At 42.0% G+C, this 21,767-nt stretch overlaps 1 protein-coding gene across 3 annotated transcripts; it reads right to left on the reverse strand.

Moving 5' to 3' along the window:
- Positions 1-607: 607 nt before the first annotated feature.
- On the reverse strand, positions 608-21,719 carry ankrd24 (ankyrin repeat domain 24). Of its 3 annotated transcripts, XM_079685857.1 has the most exons (22): positions 21,592-21,719; positions 20,785-20,853; positions 18,116-18,246; positions 16,734-16,822; positions 16,562-16,626; positions 16,411-16,468; positions 15,667-15,737; positions 15,364-15,470; positions 14,687-14,859; positions 13,460-13,476; positions 11,683-11,787; positions 11,469-11,588; positions 10,923-11,052; positions 10,610-10,782; positions 9,329-9,492; positions 8,089-8,831; positions 6,894-7,210; positions 5,497-5,730; positions 3,138-3,314; positions 2,290-2,460; positions 2,096-2,161; positions 608-1,055 (listed from the first exon to the last, which is right to left on the reverse strand). In XM_079685857.1, the coding sequence occupies exons 2-22, from the start codon at positions 20,818-20,820 to the stop codon at positions 996-998; spliced, it is 3,207 nt and encodes a 1,068-aa protein (XP_079541983.1). In that variant the 5' UTR covers positions 20,821-20,853; positions 21,592-21,719; the 3' UTR covers positions 608-995. The 3 variants fall into 3 exon arrangements, with proteins under 3 accessions (XP_079541983.1, XP_079541982.1, XP_079541981.1); XM_079685856.1 differs by lacking the exons at positions 20,785-20,853; positions 21,592-21,719 and adding an exon at positions 18,502-18,831 and having other exon boundaries at positions 3,138-3,305; XM_079685855.1 differs by lacking the exons at positions 20,785-20,853; positions 21,592-21,719 and adding an exon at positions 18,502-18,828.
- Positions 21,720-21,767: the final 48 nt, after the last annotated feature.

Raw genomic sequence — 21,767 nt, forward strand, 5'->3', positions numbered from 1 at the left:
ATTAAATCTCCCGGCTATTATAGCAGCGCCACAGTAAAGCCCAGCTGTCCATGCACACATGCTACGGCCAAATTAAGACTTGTGATGACCCAAAAATAGACATGAGGGACAGAGCAGAAGCTGATGATTTGAAAATGAATTGTTCACTCTACAGCAGGGGTGTCAAACTCAATTTCATCGCGGGCCGCATTCACATAAAGGTTGCACTTAAAGGGCAGGTTGTAATTATATAAATATATAATATATATATATATATAAAATAATGTATTAAATTACATGATTGCCTCTGAATTGGATTATTATCGGATAGGATAATAACTTAGTAATGAACTACGTCTGAAAGCAGAAGTCCAGGGAAAATAATTGCAAGTCTCTTGAGTGCATGTCACAAAACGAGATGCATTGTGGGACATGTAGTTTATGGGCAACCTGCTCATGTAAAGTGGCACGCAACCTTATAATAAACGTATTATATTCGTTGCAAGCTCTTGAAGGGCCACATAAAATGAAGTCGCGGGCCGGATTTGGCCCCCGGGCCTTGAGTTTGAGACCCCTGCTCTACAGTATCTGTGAATGAATCGAGTTACAAAGAATAGGGTCGAGAGCAGTTTTACTTTTTTTATTACAACAATACAGTATAAAATCAATAGGCTTGTCACACAATCAAAGCACCTGATTCTAACTCCTAAATAACCACTCACTATTCACATTCTGCTACCATAAACCCCTGACGTGTAGGCTGCTGTCATTCAACTTATCCAGCCATGAAGGCTTTTTTGTTTTTTTAGAAGTAACACTTTTTCCCTTTGCTTTCTCAGTAAAGCCTTGCTGCTGTTGTTTCAGTTACTGTATTGTACTCATGCAGCGATGTCTGAACACGGGTCAGTTGTATTTGGCTTGGTCCCACAGGCTGCTGAGCTGGAGCTGCTTCATGCTGACCTGCGAAGGGACTGGAGGAAGAGAGAGATTTGTAGACTTTTTAAGCTGCAGTGTCACTAATGGGACATCCTCAGGATTTGGAGTAGCAGACCCTGCACCTCTTCATCCATTCGGCCCTGTTGGTAAACAAAGAGAATGAAAGATAACGTCTCTGCATTGTATTCCATGTTGGTTCCTATTTGTTTGAACACAGATTGAGCCCTGTAACATCTTTGTATGTTTACCCACTCATTCTTGCAAAAGGACAGACTAAAATATTGTGTTTGGCCAAGGACAGAGCCACTTTGCCTTGAACAGCAGCACTCAAAAATCATTCAATCTGGTCAAGAACAACCCTGCCATTGACCTCCATTAAAAGTGGGAAAGTGGGGCTAATACTACCATTGAAAATAAATGCCTTCCCCTTACGGTTAGCAGTCAACTAGCCACCAATCATGCTGACTAGGAGGTGGAGACTTCTGCTGATTATAGTGCTCATGCGGTCAGATTGCACTGATTTAATTCAGGTTTGCAAGTGTGCTTTCTCAATAGTGTCAAAAACAAAAACCCAACAAAGAAGTGAAATGCCAGATATTCACCCAGAATTGTGTTGAGCTGTAAAGGATTTAAAAAATGCTCATTCATTCTGAACATCATGTTTTCCTCCGCTTCTCATATATTGTACATAAAGGAGAATTAGACCAACTAAGATATAATTGCTAAAAACGAATGAATGCCAAAAGGATATGGAAGCCAATCGTTTTCTTAGAGGTCAACGACACCGGAGCAATCTCCCATTACATGACAAAGAATGAATGTGTACATCTAAGTTGTTGAATATGATGAAACTGATAGAACAAGAGAATGAGTTCTGTTCCTTTCCCTGCACCGCTTCTGAAATTACATCCACTTTGTCTGGTACTGTAAGCAGAGATAGCGTACAGCTTGTTCCCGCTCTTAAGTGTCTACACCCCGAAGAGGGACACACTTAAATCAAACCCTCTTGAGTGCTATTCACAGTCCAGAATCAAATTAATTAAAAAGTGTCTGTCCACGGGATTAGAACATCTTATTGATCTTATTGAGACAGGGGTCCACTTATTCACATATTGAAATCTTCCCTACTCAACAAAGGAACTTGATTTGTCCTCTGTTGGCATACGTGCATTTAACTCACCTGTACAGCTGACAGTAAATGTGAACGGTACACAGTCACCACCTGTTTGTGCTTTCTCTCCCAATCCTGCCGACAGATAACACAAAATGTTACTGTTGTGTGAAGTGCATGTTTTGTCATTTTTATACAGTAAATGATGGTAAGAAAATGTTTTTCCTCACTCCACATGTTACTAGTGACAATATTCTCCTCACCTGAAGCTGCTGGGTGAGTATGGCGATCCTGTTCTGTAGTGCCATTTGCTGGCCAGGGTTATTTTGGTGGATAGCTGATGATGATGAGGAGGAAGAGGTGATGCCCAAGGGAGGAGACAGAGCTCCCAGAGCCTCTTTTAGCCGAAACACATCCTTGGACAGCTCTGTAATCTGCAGGGAGACACAGACATCAGTTTGGTGACCTGGAAGGGATCTTCACCAGCAGTTGTCGGAAGCAGTGTTAATTTCGGCAACGAAAACTATGATGAAAAATGTTCGTCAACGGCCTTTTTTTACATGACTAAGACGAGACGGTGACGAGCTAAAAATATACAGTTTTGATAATAAAAACTATGACGAAATGTAGATTTTGTTTCCGTTGACGAGACGGGACTAAGGTGTTAATGGTGGACTATCGGACATTCAAAATGCAGGACATTTCCCCCCAATTGTCCGCCTTGTCTGTCAAAATGCATCCGTCATTGGTTGAATTAGTTGGGATTCTGGGAATCTGCACACGTCACTCACAAAGGTAAAGTGTTAAGAGAGTGAAATGTTGCTTTACGAATTTCAACACTTGATTCTGTCACCTTGATTCCAATTTCAGATTTCCTGTATTTGCATAACTTAATTAGTTTAAAGAGAGAAAATATTTTGACTAAAATGTAATGATTTTTCATCGACTAAAACTAAACTAAAAAGTTTTGAAATGTCGTCGATTAAAACTAGAGACTAAAACTATGAAGGATAAAAAAGACAAAAATGTGACTAAAACTAACAATTTTCGTCTAAAGACTAAATCTAAAATAGCTGCCAAAATTAACACTGGTCTGAAGGTGCCATCTCACCTTGCGGTCCTTCTCCTTGATCAGGCCCTGGGAGTCCTGGATGCCCTTGTGGAGGTCCTGGATGTGGCTGGATCTCCCCTGCAGCTCGGCCAGCTGCTGCTGCACCGTGTTCAGCTGCGACTCCGCTGCCTGCCGCTCACTCTTGTTAAAGAGAGCCTCCCTCTGCACCTGGAACACCTGGACCAGTAAAACCACCCGTGGAACCCTGTCACTTCAGAAAGGCTTTTTATGATTGATCACATTTTCATTCAGATTTGTTCTGGTTATAGGGAAGTGGAGGCAGAAACAGGGCCGTTGGATTTTGATATATAAAAGGAATTAACCATTGCTGCTATGGTCAATATTGAAAGGGGGAGAAAAACTAAAGGAAATAGACTAATCTTGTATGTGTTTACCTAAGGTATACCTGTGTTGCCTGTCAGAAAAGCGACTCCACCACGGTGTTTTTAACATTTCCGAATAAAAATCCCACTTTGCCTTATTTCCTGGTCTATCTTATGATGAACATACCCTCTTCAATTCAGGGGCGACTGTGGCTGTGAGGGAGTGTGGAGGGAGTGTGGTCTTTCAACCAGAAGGTTGTGGGTTCGATCCCAGCCCATGCAGTCAACATCTCGATGTATCCTTGGGCAAGATACTTAACCCTGAGTTGCTCCCGATGGCATGGCCAACGGTGTGTGAATGTGTGTGAATGTTAGGTCCTAGAGTAAGGCACACTGCTCTGTATGAATGGGTGTGAATGGGTGAATGATATGTAGTATGTAAAGTGCTTTGAGGGGTCTTAAAGACTAGATAAAGCGCTATATAAGTACAGTCCATTCAATATTTCCGGTTTTCATTTCCCGAGTAAAATCTAAAATATTACCTCTTCAAAATGATTGTTCCAAAAAATACTTTTTCTGAGTGTTTGCTCAGGGGAATTTCCAGCTCCCCATGCTAACTTAAAGGTAGGGTAGGTAAGAATGGAGGAACCAGCTCGAGTGCGCTGGAGTTTGAAAGTACAAAACCGAAAAAAATCTGCCCCTTCCTTCAGACTTCCTTACAGAGCCCCTCCTCCAACACACACGAATGCGCACATGACCAATGAGGGCACGAGATAGATTGAAGGCTGATAGGCAGGTAGGCCATCAAGTTATCTGCCGCGGTCCAGCTCAGATAATTGGACTTGCTTTTTACAGCGCCACGGCTTCCACAGATGAAATATTTGTATATATTTATTTTCAAAGCATTTAATTTATTCATTGCTATCGGGATGTTAAGAGCATTCCATGGAATATAACAAAAAATGTTTCTGAAGTGAATTACCTATCCCACCTTTAATGGTTAACATTTTCTTTTGTTGCCATGTTCAACTGTGTTTTTGTTTGTGACTTTGCAAGTATACTGCCTCCATTAGTGTGTACTAGTATGTGTGTAAATATCAAGCATCTACACTGTACATCCTAATGTTGGGTTGAAGTTTTTCTAATAAAATGCTTTCTACTTGAACTCTAACTTAAATTACGAAGTAGATCAAAAGCCTTTTTAATATCCTTCTCTGTGGGAACATGTGAACCTTTATTAACCTCTGTGTTTGCCAACATGAGTCGGGAAGCAATTACCCAGTTTACAAAGTGAGAGCTTTCATGGAGTCTCATTAGTAGCTTATGGTGCACATACAACACTCTTCAGTGCATCAGTGGGCAGAGGGGGGGTACTGAATAGAGAGAGTAATACACACGTGAATAATGCAGAGGCAGGAAATAGGCCTTCATGGAACACGGCTCACTTTGTGGCCGAAACAATAACATCTAATGTGGCTTTAGATGGCATTACAGCAGAGGTTTTCAAAAATCTCAAGGCACACCTATAATCACATACATATACAGAGCCTTTGATGCGTCACACTCTAATATTTCCCACCATGCGCAAATGGCTAAAACGGGGTTCGCTTTGACAGATTTCTTTTTTTTTAACGATTGTTTTATTTATATTTAGGTCAAAGCATATAAGGCCTATTGTTTCTATATTGTGAAATAAGTACATAACAAATCATTCATAACCTTTTGTACAGTTAAATGCACTAGGCCTAATTGTTTAAAAATCCCATGGACACAGTTAATTACACGCCTGCATGTGCATGACTGATCCAGTGCTAATAAGAGAGTCATGGTCAGCACACCATTGTCTGAACACACACACACACACACACACACACACACACACACACACACACACACACACACACACACACACACACACACACACACACACACACACACACACACACACACACACACACACACACACACACACACACACACACACACACACACACACACACACACACACACACACACACACACACACACACACACACCTCAGTGCAGGTCTTCTCGTGTTTGCGGGTGAGGTCGTTGAATCGGGCTGCTGCGGCGTTGATCTCAGCCTGCAAGGCGAGCCTCAGGGCCTCGTGGTCCTCCTTGGAGATCAGACCCTGTTCTGCAGCCTTCTGGGACTTCATCTCTCTCAGCTCCATGTCCTTCTCGTGCAGAGCCTCCTGAGCTGCTGACGCACTGCTCTGACTGGCCTGGAGGGACTGCTGCAGCTCTGTCTGAGAGGCAGGAAGTGCAGGGATAACCTGATTTATTATAATGTACAGATTGAGCCGTTTCAGCTACATTCTCCTACATTTTAAGATAAACAAATCATGGAACAACCCACTTGATTATTAGATCAATGCATTGCCACAAAGGGGAAAACGGGGGATCTAAAATGGCGTACTCTTGAATCTGTTTTGATTATATTTCTGTATGTCCTACTGACTAAAAGTAAACACGATACTAACTACTGATCAACAGTTAACGAAGAAACATCTAAAAGCAGCTGCTATTAAACAAAGAACGGCTACTTTAACACGTTTCCCTTTCCTAACACTAAGAAAGTGGATCACATCACTCCTGTTCTGAAATCTTTACACTGGCTTCCTGTGTGTCAAAGAATAGATTTTAAAATACTGCTGCTGGTTTATAAAGCTTTGAATAGTTTAGGCCCAAAATACATTTCTGATCTCCTGCTAAATTATAAACCATCCAGATCTCTCAGGTCTTCAGGGACGGGTCAGCTTTCTGTCCTCAGAGTCAGAACTAAACATGGAGAAGCAGCGCTCAGTTATTATGCTCCAAATATCTGGAAGAAACTCCCAGAAACCTGCAGGTCCGCTGCAACTCTTACTACTTTTAAATCCAGGCTGAAGACTTTTCTTTTTGTCGCTGCTTTTAATTGAAACTGAGCCGTTGTGTTCATCAGTAAAGTGGAACTTCTGTGTGAACTATTCATATCTTAAACTGCACTGTAACTTTTGTACTTTTTATTCATGTATTTTTTCTTTTAATGTTTCTTTTATTATCTTTTACTGTTTTGAAATGCCTTTGTCTGAATGTCTTTCATTTTTGTAAAGGACCTTGAATTGCCTTGTGTTGAAAGGTGTTATATAAATAAACTTGCCTTGCCTTTCAAAAAGCCTCTTCTACACAATGTACTGTATAACATATTTTGTGTCAGACTAAATCCTAACTAAGCGCTATCCATTTTTGACTGCTCTGGATCATTAGCAAGTGCATGTAGTATGATGAGAATAATGATGATGGGTCAAATTATGTCATCTTCTAAAGAAAAGCCTTTCCTTTTCTGTCCACCTGCCTGGCATCCTTATTGCTAAACCATTGTATCTGCACTGCTGCACTAGATCAGTCTCATGGTTTGATGTCCTGCTACCTTGACCTTCTCATGCTCCTCTTTGGGCACAGCCTCCTGCAGGTCCTTCAGTTTGGCCTCTGCTGTGGCGGTCTGCTCCTCAGCCTGAGCTCGGAGGCTCTTCTCCTCCTCGAGCTCCTGCAGAGTGTCAGCCAGCTGCTCTGACACTGCGGACAGCGCCTCCTTGTGTTTGGACAGAGGCACGGCGCCCTTCACCTGCAGGGCGTCCTGAGCGCGGCCCTCCCTCTCCGCACACAGACAGTCCAGAGCCTGCGCTGCTTCCTGCCTCGCCACCTCCAGCTCCTCCCTCACCGCCGTGATGGAGCGTCTGGAGAGCTCTGATTAGACAGAGGCGTGAGCATTCACAAAACGGACAGGAAAAGTCAATCATTTTGAATTGTACCATCTGGCTTGAAAGTAAAAAATACAACCCCATATAAATATATTATCTCTGTTATTCAGCTCTTGTTGAAGTATGTTTTACTATTTACTATGATAACATTATAAAGATATTACAGTCTTGCAAATGGCTTTAATCTATTAATCTGTTAGGGTTCTATTTATTATTATATTCCCCCTTAATAGGATTATTATGTATATACATATTATATATTTAAAAAGTATTGCTTTATTAATTATTTGGGCTGTTTTTTTTAATTATTGCTATTATTATTATTTATTTATTTTGTTTTTAATTTTTGTTATTATTTTGTATACATTTTATTTTTCATTCACTGGATTTAAGGCATACCATTAGGCATGTTTTCATTTTTATTTAATTTTATTTAAAGGTGGGGTAGGTAAGTTTGAGAAACCGGCTCGAGATACACTTTTTGTTATATTCCATGGAATGCTCTTAACATCCCGATAGCAATGAATATCTGAAGCGCTTTGACAAAAAATCCATACAAAAATGTCATCTGTGGAAGCCGTGGCGCTGTAAAAAGCACGACCAATCATCTGAGCCGGCCCGGCTAAAATAACTGGATGGCCTACCTGCCTGTCAGCCTTCCATCTGTGCACAAACTTATCTCGTGCCCTCATTGGTCATGTGTGCGTTCGTGTGTGTTGGAGGAGGGGCTGTGTATTTTCAAATTCTAGCGCACTCGAGCTGGTCTCTCCAAAATTACCTACCCCACCTTTAAACTGTATGTAAATTATAAAATTAAGTCCAAATAATAAAAAATAAAAAATCAACCCTCCACACCAGATATACCTGAGCGCTCTGAGCTCTCTGAACGCTCCTCCTCCTCTTCCTCCTCCTCCTCTTCCTCCTCGTCCTCATCTATGCGTGGAGGCGGTCTGAATCTCTCCAGATCCAGCAGAGCGACATTGAGCCTCCGGGCGACCTCCGCTCTCTCCCTGGCCAGCTGCTCACACTGCAGCCCCAGATTCACCTGCACCTCCTCCAGCTCCGAGCGGGGAACACTCTGCCTCAGCTCCGCCTCCAGCTGCCCTAAACGCTCCTGGAGACGCCGGACCTGATCTCCATCTCCTCCTGCTCCTCCTTCTTTCCCCGATGCATTACTCTCTGCCAGGGCTGCCTCCAACTCGGCCACTTTGTCACGGAGGCACTTCACCGCTTCCCCCTCTTCTCCTTTGCCTTCTTTCCTCTTGGATAAAGCAGCACGGAGTTCCTCTACTTTCTCCGTCAGCTGTTTGATTTTGTCCCGGCTGCTCTGACCGCCTGCTTGGCCCTCTCTCTCGGCTAGCTCCTCCTCCAGCTCCGTCACCCTGGCCCTCAGCTGCTGCGCCTCCCCTCTCAGACCCTCCTCTGCAGACTCGCCTCCACCTGTTGCGGCGCTTCCCCCACACTCCACAGAAAGCACCCCAAGACGCATCTGCTCCTTCAGCTCCTCCAGCTCAGACTGAGAGGAGGCCAGCTGCTCCTTCAGAGCTCGCATCTTCTTCCTCAGAGCCTCCAAACTCTCTGCACCTCCTTCCTGAGACTCCTCATCACTGAAGACAAGACAACAATGAGCAGTATTACACGAACGCAGAAATGAAAACATGTCTAACTTAGCAAACCCACACTAGGGATTTTTACAAGTGCATATCATTTTGTAGATAATATGCGGAATTCATTGATTATAATATTTGTCAAATGTTGTCTTTATTTATTTATATAGCACATTTAAAAAAAACAACCTCAGTTTTACAAGTGAATATCATTTTGTTGATAACATCTGGGATTCATTGATTATTATTTAGTCTAATATAGTCTAGAAGATTTCAGAAAATAGTGAAAAATGCCTAAGAAACCTTGCTTTTATTTATTTGGTGAAAAGTCCTAAAACAAATGTATCAAAAATAAACAAATAAGGGCGAAATAAACACAATGTTTGGGCTTTTTTGCTTGATATACTACTCGCTAATGACCCAATGTATTACCAAGCTCATCATTTCAGCATTACATCACATGTATTCATCACATCAACACAATTCATCACACTTACCGCTCCTCCGTCACGCTGGAGGCCTCGTCTGAAGCCTGGGCCGCAGAGAGGCGCTCCTGCAGGACTTCAAACTCCTTCCTCAGGGTTTCGTACTGAACTATGGGGACAAAGTCTGTACTGGAGGTCTGCATGTCCGTGTCATCCTTCTCGAACATCTCCAGCATCTGTGCACAACACACAGAGGGAAATATAGTGAGGACTGAGGAGGGAGGCTGTCATACATTTTTAGAACAGACATTAATGCTCGGCTTTTAATGCAGTATGTGAGCACCATCGATTGTGGGCACTCACTACTGAAAAGAGTACTGCAGAGATTCAGTACTGTGCAGATTGAAACAACATTTTCAAAATCAATGCAGCACAAGCCCAGATACTTTTTATCCGATTAATCTTATCGGTCAAGCTCCAAAAACACTCGTTGCATTATCAGTGAGAAATAGTTGATATCATATTTAATTGTTTTTATATTAGTTTGAATTATTATACACAAGTCTTTACCTGATTTACTTGTTTAGTTTATTTAATTTGTCTTGGACATTTATCTATATATAAGAAAAATAATACATAGTTGTATAACTACGTGCTAAAACGTACTCCGCCTAGCACATTAACCTGCATGTGGGGAACAGAGCTGCCCTTTAGTATACTTAAGTCGGCATGAGTTGTGGAGTCTCAGCCTTTCATTAATTATTTGAATCACAGCAGGAGGTTTTTGTTCTAGTTTGCTCTTTCTTTGATTTCATATTACATCTCAGATTTCCCAATTTCCTGTCTGGCTCTTTTTTCACACAGCAGGGAAGAACTGAAGTTGTTGTCTGACATACTGTAGCTGCTTGTTGTACATTACAGTGGTGAATGAAGCACAGCAGAACAGAATACTCTAAACAAACTTAAGTGCTTTAACCAGCATGACCCAGTTAGTGACGAATGTCTACAAGAAAGCCCCCATGTCTGCATCTCATGCTGTCCTCTTCTATTTATATGTGTATGAACACTTACAGTGCAGCGTCATCAAATGCAAGCGGTCATGACTAATGTGTGAGTCAGCCTCTCCTGAGTAATCTCTTCATTATCAATGTATTAAGAGGTCTGGGAATGTGTCTGTCTGTCTGTCTGTCTGTCTGTCTGTCTGTCTGTCTGTCTGTCTGTCTGTCTGTCTGTCTGTCTGTCTGTCTGTCTGTCTGTCTGTCTGTCTGTCTGTCTGTCTGTCTGTCTGTCTGTCTGTCTGTCTGTCTGTCTGTCTGTCTGTCTGTCTGTCTGTCTGTCTGTGTGTGTCCTCACCTGCACTTTGAGAGTGAGTTCAGAGTTCTGTGAGGTAAGTTCCTCTATGTGTTTGTGCAGCTCGGCTACAGTTCCTGAGTCTCTGGGGACAGGGGAGGGGTCAGCCGAGTCTCCTTGAGAGGATTCTTCATCCTGAGCAGGGGAGGCTCTGGAGCGCTTGGAGAGCAGCTTCTCTAGTGGGAAAGTTAAAAAACGCAACAACAATTAATCTGTGTACTTCCTTGAATGAATAGATAAACACGTGGAATAGAAGGGACACATGTTTGGAAGCAAAGGCATGCTTTCTGTCAGGATTGAGAATGTACACACATACCTGGGAAGTCAAACATCTCATCCATGTCCTCAGAGTCACTCGCCCCGATACCATGGCCTCCCTTCAGCTCCTCAAGCAGCCGGTCTCTTTCCGCCTCTGCCTCCTCTAGACGCTGCTTTAGCTCAGACAACTACAGCGCACACACACACACACACACACACACACACACACACACACACACACACACACACACACACACACACACACACACACACACACACACACACACACACACACACACACACACACACACACACACACACACACACACACACACACACACACACACACACACACACACACACACACACACACACACACACACACACACACACACACACACACACATAAAAGTGATGGTAAAAAACACATTGATAACAGTGCATTATGGTGGACTCTAAAAAAACCTACATCTACTGTATAACCTGCACCACATGTACCTTGTTTTAACTTGTACTTGCATTTGCACAGAGATCTAATGAGGTATTGATTTACATAAAAGCATTAATCATTTTGAGGAGCTCTAAATAAGAAGGGGTGCAGCACCTCTTCCAAGGCAGAGAGGGCGCTCTGGTGCTGCTGCTCCAAGGCTTTGATCTTCTGGAGCAGGCGGCCTCGCTCCTGACGCAGCCGTCGAATCTCCTCAAACACCTCCTCGTCCTCCGCCTTAGTCAGACAAGCACAACAAATATGTTCATGTCTATCTTTCATGTAATATAAAAAGCAACTTTAATGAAAATGCAAGATTGACAGTGCTAACCTGCATGGCTGATTGTGTCTCTGGAGGCTGGGGAGCGGGAGAGAGAGACTGGGGATCAGGAGGAGCAGGATTCCTGGGGTGTGGAGAACGTGGCATCCCCTTGATCTTAGAGATGAGGAAACAGAGTCAAATGTATCGTTTTTAAGTCATCAAATTACACATTATAGTCTTGAGTTAATATCTCGAGAAGCAATGTTGTTCTACACACTGGGTTGTTGTAGAATAAGCGTAAATATGGACCACTTTTATCTTGTGTCTCACATAGTAGCATTAGTAGATATTTCTTCTTTCTTTTTTTAAAGGTTGCGAATGTATGTTATTCTTTGCTTAACGTAAACTCCCCTAAATCAAACCAGATAAGTGAATAAAGGTTGAATGAGTGAATATTTAGATGAATCCACTTTAAACACACACATATATATATATTCTATTTTTTTATATTGTATTTCTATTTCACCCGCTCCCGAGACCACATCACTCCCATCCTCCAGAACCTCCACTGGCTCCCCATCCGTCAAAATATCCACTTCAAAGTCCTCCTCATTACTTACAAAGCCCTCAACAACCAGGCCCCCCCTACCTCACAGACCTGCTGCACCACCACACCCCTTCCTGCTGCCTCCGCTCATCAGAAGCCAACCTCCTATCCATCCCCACCCGCACCAATCACCGGACCTGGGGGGACAGAGCCTTCTCCGTCGCTGCCCCCTCCTTCTGGAACTCACTCCCACAACCCATCAGAGACTGCACCGACCTCACCACCTTCAAAAAACTCACAAATCTCACCTCTTCAATCTGGCTTTTCATGTGTGATTGTTTTTGTATTATTTGACTTTAACTATATATTTATTTGTTGTTCCTTTCTTCTCTTTTCTTTTCTCTTCACTATTATCTGTAAAGCGTCTTTGAGCACCTGTAAAAGCGCTAACAAATTAAATCTATTTTTATTATTATTATTATTATTATATTCTTTTAATGTTTAATGCTATTTTATTTCCTAAATATTTTTGGAATGTTTATTTCTTGTGTCTTAATTTCTCTTATGTACATTGTTTTGTGTTTTTTATGCTGCTGCAACGCAAACATTTCCCAAATTGGGATCAATACTAAATACCTATCTATCTATCTATCTATCCATCTATCCATCTATCTATCTATCTATCCATCCATCCATCTATCTATCCACCTACCTACCTATCTATCTATCTACCTACCTACCTACCTACCTACCTACCTACCTATCCATCCATCCATCCATCCATCCATCCATCCATCCACCTACCTACCTACCTACCTACCCATCTATCTATCTATCTATCTACCTACCTACCTACCTACCTACCTACCCACCCATCTATCTATATGCAAACATGCAGAAAGGCTTTGCTTTTAGGGGAAAGAGTGTTTTCCATCGACCACAATTGTTTCTCATGTACCTGCAAAGGAGAGCGCGGCGGTGGAGGAGCTTTCCGTTTGCGGGGGGTCGTGCCCCCTTGCACTGATGAGGCGCCTGAGGGGATTTGAGGGGGCTGCGTGGGGGTTTGAGGGTGATCACAAAACAAGCAGAGGTCAAGCTCAACATAAAAATGGAAAATAGGGGAAACTGAGATAACACGAAGAGTCAGCAACAAAGTGGAATGAAGGCCAACGAAAAGAAAGCGGCACACACAAAAACAATGACCTCATATTGGAAAACATGCACAATGTGAACGGCCAAAGTGAGCCATGATCTCATTTGATGGAGGGAGCGATCCAACACACAGCTATGCAACATTACCTCCTCGCCCTCAGGAGCTACGTGTGCAGAGGGAAAAAAGACACATAGCAAGACACTTTATAATGTGATGAGGTCCAGCACACAGCTACAGGCACAAGTCCAAAAGTTCCTGTCACTTCTCAACATGTAGTTTATATCAAGACCACCATCTCATAGTAAATCCACCAAAATCTCCAGTTATAGGATAAAAGATAATGTGGTCAGGCATCATATGCACACCAAGATCTCTCCATCTGCTCTTCAAACCACACATCTGCTTTCCATATAGCAGCAATGTGTTTGTTGAGGGATAAAAGTGGAGCAAGCCTTTCGTCTTATTTTTCTTTTTTCAAACCCCACTTGACAATCACACCCAACTCATTTCCTGATCCAACTCCTTCTATTCCAGTTGTTTCCTCTGGGAGCAGAGACACAGCCAGGACCCAGAGCAGCACGGACACAAACAGAAGCCACACACTGATGATCTGTTAGATGTTAGGACCATGTGTTTCATATGATGCTGCCACGTCATATTAAAAAAGCTGCTGTCATAAGCAGATTCATTATTTCTGCCTAGTTTTAACACCCAATACTTTTTAACCACTAAGGATCTTTTAATCAAAGGAAGTGGAGTGGTTTGTTTGGTTGTGTATTGGTGTAGGTTCACCGGAGTCTTCACCACTATTGCCATCACTGCAGTCAGTTCGGAGTTATTGTTCTATCATTATTCATCCTCAGGAGGTTTTTACAACAGAAAAGTCCTTCCTTTTCAAAACATTAGACTTGGAAATTTAAACTGGTAAGAAGACCAAATAGTTATGTCGTTTTAGTTTGGTTGAAACAATAGGTTCTGGTAAGCGGCCACCAATGCTTGCTGAGCTTTTATCTCCACCAACAAAAGATCCAGATGTCTTATGACTAAAATACTTCATCAGGTTAAAAATATAAAGTGTCAAAATAAAAGGGAATTGAAAAATAGTGGCTTCAAACTGGAGAAAAAGTCAATTTATGACGTATTCTGACAGACATCCCCAATGCTTATACATGTGCAAAGTGGATACACCGCCATATAACATAAATCTAGTTGTTTCTTTTTCATTTCAATATGGAACCGTTACCTCTTTTACCTTTCACAGGACTAAGCTTGCTTGATTTGCGAGAACACAATACAAAAGTGAATTGTAAAAACATCTTTGTGTGATCTGCAATCACCTCTCTCTCTAAAAACCAGCATTGAGGTCTTTTTACCTGGAGGTACACCGTTCTGCAACATCTCTATGATGAGTTGGTTGCCCGTGGTTATGCTGTAGTCGATGGCATTGTGTCCGAGGGCGTCCTCCAGCTGTGTGTTGGCCCCGCCTCTCAGCAGAGCTTCTACTGTCTCTATGCTGTCACTCTCACACGCCAGCATCAAGGCAGACCTGCAATGCCAACAAACATCATAAGAATCATCAGTTTCAGACCGGCAGTAATATATCAGTCATTGGAAAGATACATTATGCTTAAACCTACACAACTCTTTTTATTTGATCAAGGATTCCAGAGATACTAATCTTGTTGTGTGAATGGAATGAGAAGGCATTGGGTTTTGATGAAAAGATGCAGCCTTTAAAAAGCCTCTAATCATCCTCTACAAAGCCAGACTGAGAGCTGTCCCTGCTGGAGGTCCTGACCTGCATCCCCCCAAATCTACTCCACATACTGGAGTCTTTCTACAAGAATCCTTCCTGTATCCTGACCCAGATAACCCCACTGCTGTGAGAATAATCCTGCAGAGGTTTTTTTGGTTTTAGCTTAAAAGTCTGTGCAGTGCTCCAGTTTGCCTCAGCAGGACACACACTGTCAGACACTGCCTGTCCTTCCATCTGTCAGAAGCTTCAGCTGGGGTGCCACAGAGAAGAGGAGAATTATTTAAAGTCCAGCACCTTCCCTGGTTGTCCTGAATGTTGGCATTGGCACCTCGACCCAACAGAAAGACACACAGCTCCACTCGGCTCATCTGAGCTGCCAAGATCAGAGGGGTTTCCCCGTCCTGACAGAAAGACAACACCAACTTATTTAAACACTATGAAGTGACATCACATATATTTGATAATGGCAATGTATTAACTTAAAGAAAGAGTAAACAATGGATTTTCATTTACTTATTTATCTCGCATTACAGTTCAAAACAAAACAATGCAAGCCAACATATATATATATTGTTAAAACAAAGCTCTTCATCCTACCCCATCCTGGACATCCAGACTGGCTTTAAAATCCCACAGTGTCTCAGAGCAGGACAAGCAACCACTGACCGCTGCAGGAAATAATCAGCATTATGATGAATACCAAAGGTTTACATACAGTATAGCATGTACTGTACTCACATCATGTAATCTTGTTAAAAGCTTTGTGTTAAAGGGGACCTATCATGCAAAATGCACTTTTGTACTTCTTTTATACATGAATATGTGTCCCCGGTGTTCCAGGGAACTCACCAAGTGTCAGAAAACACAACCCTCTCTATTTTCCTCCATACCCAAATCTCTTAAAAAGGGGCTGCAACGGATCTGATACAGACTGATCCAGATTTGAACACTTCTGTGACGTCACAGAAGTGGCGCTACGGCTATTGGGCCAACTCCACCAATCAGGAGGAGACAGCCACGGACATTGCCGTTGGAAAGCGCTGGAGACGCTGTAGTACATATGCCAGGCCTGTAGATGGTGCTGTTCTCACAGAATCAGTGTTAAATTGAGCGAAATGGGGAATGGCTAAAATGCATGATCTGTTTGATATTTTGAAAAATAAAAAGTATAAATATGCCTTATATAGGTATGGTCCTACACTATATTATTCAAATATAGCATCATAGGTCCACTTTAAGAATACTTTCAAATGTGTGATTGGATCCAAGAGAAGTAATTGTTGTATGCAAAGTGAATTGTGTGCCCAAACTGATGTCCCATTGTAGTTCTGTAACGGTTACCTGCATGATGAAGCGGCGTCCTACCAATGATGTCGGTGCAATCTACTGATAATCTCTCCTGTCAGAAGAAATAACAGTAAAAATCCTGCTTGCATTATTCCATTTATATTTTAATAGTATATGTTAGCTTTGCTGTCATAGTGTGATTTACCTGTAGGAGCCTCTTTAAACACTCTGATTGGCCGTGTTTGGCGGCCAGGTGAAGGGCGCTGAAGCCTGCAGTCAGTAATAAAACAGACATTTATAAAAAATCCACAACAAGTGTGATTCAACAGCCTTGGCTTGGGATATAAACATTTATATTTGATAGTAAAATACCGTACCAGCGCCATCAGTGATGTTGACGTCTGCTCCGTGAGCGATGATGACCTCCAGACAGTCCAGCCGGCCGCGGGAAGCAGAGAGGTGGAACCTGCAGGAGGACAAACAGTCTGTCGGTGGGGCTAAGAGATGAACATGGGAATCCATTAAAAATGTCTGCACTCACTTTCAAGAGAAAGTAGGCAGTAGAAGTTTATCGTTTACGAAAAAAGGATCAATGACAGAAAGATAAATAAGCAGATTAGCGGGATTCCCAGTGGCAGGTAAATCCAGGAGAATATACTTTGCTGGTGCACAGGAAATGATGTGTTAGGAGCAACAATAGCAGATATTAGTGTAAAATCTGGAATATCTGTAACAAACTCCCGAAACCTGCAGGTCCGCTGCAACTCTTACTACTTTTAAATCCAGGCTGAAGACTTTTCTTTTTGCCGCTGCTTTTAATTGAAACGGTTGTGGTTGTGTTTCGTTTTTGGTTGATGAGCATTTGGGGCTGGTAACCGATCAGTGTCTGGGGACTTTGTCCTGGCTGGTTTTCTCTGTGTATGCTGAAGCGTAGACAGCTCATGTTCGGGGAAACCTTAAAGAAAGGCATCAGTAAAGTGGAACTTCTGTGTGAACTATTCAAATCTTAGACTGCACTGTAACTTTTTATTCAGGATTTTTTTCTTTTAATGTTTCTTTTATTATCTTTTCTTTTTAATGACTGTTTTTAAATGCCTTTGTCTGAATGTCTTTCATTTTTGTAAAGCACCTTGAATTGCCTTGTGTTGAAAGGTGCTATATAAATAAACTTGCCATGCCTTAAAATAACTACAACACTAATGAGTAAAATAAGCTTTTTATTAACTGCAATTCCTCCTAATGAATGAATTCCTCGCCGTTGGGGTTACATATCCAGCTAGCTTGCAAGGTAACCTCACTTAGGCCGACATGGAGGACGAAAACTTAAAATCAGGATGAGGATGGATGACCAGCCATTTGCAAAATATTTTGTCCGAATTTTTAAACGAGAGTCAAACCTTACAGGAAAAGTCTAGGCTGTTTTGATTTTGGTACGCTCTCTAAAGTACACACTTATCCAATTTTTATATTGCTTATATATAGGTCAAGCTGGTATGAGGAACCTTACATTTTCCATTTTAAATTAACAGACTTTAATGGCTTCTGTGATTCATATAAATAAAGGAATTCATCAAATGTGATGAAGTACAGTATGGTTATTTTAAAACAATTTTAGATTAAATATACATAATTAATTTATTATTGTGACACACACCGCGATGTAAAGTAACATATCCCTGGATTTAAGATTTCAGCCATATTGCCCACTCCTACTTCCTTTGAGTGACTAAGACAGGTAAACATAAGGAGCCAAACTTACGCTGACTTGCCCTCGCCGTCCAGCTTCGTGGGACAGAGGCCTTTTTTGACGATGAGAGCGGAGACTTTGTCGGGCTCGTTCTGCTCCACAGCCTGCAGGAGCCTCTCATCACTCTTACTCCAGTCCTGGCTCTGAGGGGGGGCAAACCGCAGAAAGGTCACCACCCCGAACTGCCCCGAGAGAAACTGATACCACACTGCATATCTCATATAACAGACAAACAATACATGACTGGACAGCTGAAATACATATTATGCAATCGGACAGATGACTGTGTCAAAACAGAACGTTATAATCAACCATTTTTAAGTCAGAATTATTATAATAAAGAGGAATATTCACTTTGTTTATCTTGTGTTTAGTGGATAGAGAGAAGAGATACATACTGTAAGTGCCAGCAGGCTGAAACAAGGACATAGCCGCTTCATGAGGCTAAAAACAGGCTGCTGAGGATCCATACTGCTAGCAGGGCTTCACACACACAACTAAATAAAGCTACAGAGTAACAAGCTACCGCTGTGTGTCCTTCGTGACAATACACACCGTCGCTTGACTACAGAACAAAATTCTACAACAGATTCATAACTTTCTCCCTTATACCCTTCGGAGGTCACAGCAACATCATACCAGAGCTCTACATACTGGATCATTTAACCCAAATCGCACCTTCAATGAAGTGAAATAGCCTGCCACACAAAAACTCATTTCATCACACACACACAGTATCCGAGCTGTCCTCACAACAATTCCTGTGCAGTGTTCCCTATCCGCATCCAAAACGCTGCTCCATCATCCTGCCTCGGCTGCTAGCGGTGACATAGCCGGTCTGTCTTCTCTCACACTGCCACCTCCTTCCTTTCCTCACTGTCCTCCTTTCTCTAAGCTAATCATTTCTCTGCAGACTCCGTAGCAGGCGTCCTCCTTTTCGCTCCATTAGTTTTCTTTTTTGTCAGGTCCTGCTCGGTACCCCCAGGGCAGCGACATACTGTAGATCTGTTTCTCTGCAGCTGGGCCTGTGTGATGTGAGGACTCAGCAGAAAGGGGAGAAACAGGCTGGCTCAATTCTGCTTGTTTGGATGGTTAATTACCGGGGCCGAGGGGACATGAATTGGCACACAAACAAACTGAAATAAAGTTTGTTTCTGGCTGTGGGAAGGCTTATGCATCAATCTATCTTATCTGTGCATCACTCAGTTGGACTACAATAATAATATAGGACACATCATTACTGAGTGGCTGTGTATTTGTCATAAGAACATCTTGGATCTGTAAGAAATGCTGTGTTTATTCATTTGCAAAAAACAAATGACTTGAAGAATTGAATTATCTTTGCTGCTGCACAACAAATGATATATTTCAGTTTACCCGGAGCAGCAATAGCAGGCCTTAAAGTAAATTAGCTGCAACACTAATGAGTCAAATGAAAGGAATTAAGAAACCAGATGCAATTAGCTTAATAAATGAATAATTTCTGGTGATGTACATTACATTTCATTTAGCTGATGCTTTTGCACAAAGCGGCTTACATATACTTTGATACCGCAGACACACCTATGGGAGCAATTTGAGGTTCTATAAACTACTCAAGGAAACTGCCACAATGATTAGAGGTAAACATTACAGTGCCTAACTTACGCTAATTTGCCTTGGGCTTTTAAAGCATCTGTATAATGACTGTATTGGGCTGTCATGTCCTTACTTAGATAATGATGAATGTACCTTAGTATATTCTTTATAATATACCTAAAGTATCCTTTGTTCTGGGCTCACTTGCTTAGACAACTTGCTTGACTGAGTTTGTATCTGCAGATGTTTGGATTAAACTTTCAGACAGACCAGTTTGAACTATTAACTTGATGCTTTACAATACTGAAAGTGCATCCATACTACCCCTCCAAGGGATCATCCTTGTCACCATTGATGTGGTTATCACTTACACTAAGACTCAGTGTCCGTCGCCCAAGGAGAAATTCAACCTAACAGGCTGTTAATGTGCTAAAAGCATCTTCAGGGACTAGATGCTCAGACCACATTGTAGAACCAGTGTCCTCTACCGATGCCTTTGTGCTGTGAGGTTGCAAGTCTTTCTGACCCCAGTATGTTAACCTGCAATAAGAACATGGCTACGGAGCAGGCAAAAAAGTAAAATCTTAAAAGAGCAGTATTTGGAAACCAGGTTAAATCCCAAAGCCATTTGGAGTAGCAGAGGTATGACAGCAGGAAGGTGGGGATTCTTTGCATGCACACGTGTGTGTGTGTGTGTGTGTGTGTGTGTGTGTGTGTGTGTGTGTGTGTGTGTGTGTGTGTGTGTGTGTGTGTGTGTGTGTGTGTGTGTGTGTGTGTGTGTGTGTGTGTGTGTGTGTGTGTGTGTGCACGCATGTGAATAATTGAATGCTACCTGAGATCTCTGGTTATAACAGCCCTGCTCTCCTGCTGCTGCTCAGTGACACTGAATCCCGGGGCCCCCCATACACACTCACACACACTCACCCGCAAACACAAGGAACAACCTGGGATCTATATAAATGACTACCCAATCCTGAGCAGGTGGACACTGTAATATTAGGTTAAAACACAGCTTGTTGTGGTTTATATATGTAAATAGCTTGTAGCAAACAGGTGTACTACTTTTAACTGTAAAGTTCCACATGCCCACAGATGGCTCTTACCTCAGTCTTTTTAAACTTTGCCTTCAGACTCTTCATAGTGGTTTGATGGCCTCTGTCTCAACAGGAACACTGCAATGGAAAAAGTAGATTACAAAGTTAAGCGCCATCATAGATTACAGCGTATCAGTGTATATAACTAACCATCAGTGGTGGAAGAAGTGTTCAGATTCTTTAGTAAGTAAAAGTAGCAATACATTGATGATTAAATACTCTGTTGCAAGTACAAGTCCTGCAATCTTACTTTAGTAAAAGAACAGAAGTATTATCAGCAAAACTAACTTAAAGTATAAAAAGTAAAAGGTAGTAATTCTGCAGAAAAATGGCCTCCATGTGCATTTATTATTATTATATATGACATTTGTACATAATATGATAATATTGTTGCATCAAGTAGCCTTTTACTCTTATACATAAAGTTGTGATACAACAAATTATTGGCTTTTTGTTATAGGATGATTCTACTTTTTTTGGACCTTAAACAGTGAGTCCATTAGTTTATTGGTTTGAGATGCATTATGTTAAAGGTTCTGAAAGGTAGTTAATATATTAAACAGATGTAGTGGAGTAAAAGTTGTGCAGTAGAAGTAAGAAGTAGCATTAAATGAAAATACTCAGGTAAAGTACCACACTTGAGTACGTGTACTGAGTTACTTTCCAACTCTGCCAACCACGACAGACTCAGTAATAGAGAGTGGTAGGCCACCTGCAACATGTGGGTGCACCAACATATTTATCAATACATAGGAACATCAACACAACATGGCGTCAACACACGTGTATTTAAACGGACCTGCAGAAACAGCCTACCTGAGGAGGACAGTCCGGCTCCAGGTGAGTCAGGGTTTCCTCTGCCCCATCAGCGGAATACACAGTAAAAACACAGGAGGCTCACTGCTGTCTGGCGTACAACGTACGTACAGCAGGAAATAACCCGCCCCTATCGTAAATCAACCAATCAGCAATGCGCAAAACGCCGGATCAAC

This window comes from Notothenia rossii, assembly GCF_949606895.1.
Source record: "Notothenia rossii genome assembly, chromosome: 1".
Taxonomy (NCBI): domain Eukaryota; kingdom Metazoa; phylum Chordata; class Actinopteri; order Perciformes; family Nototheniidae; genus Notothenia; species Notothenia rossii.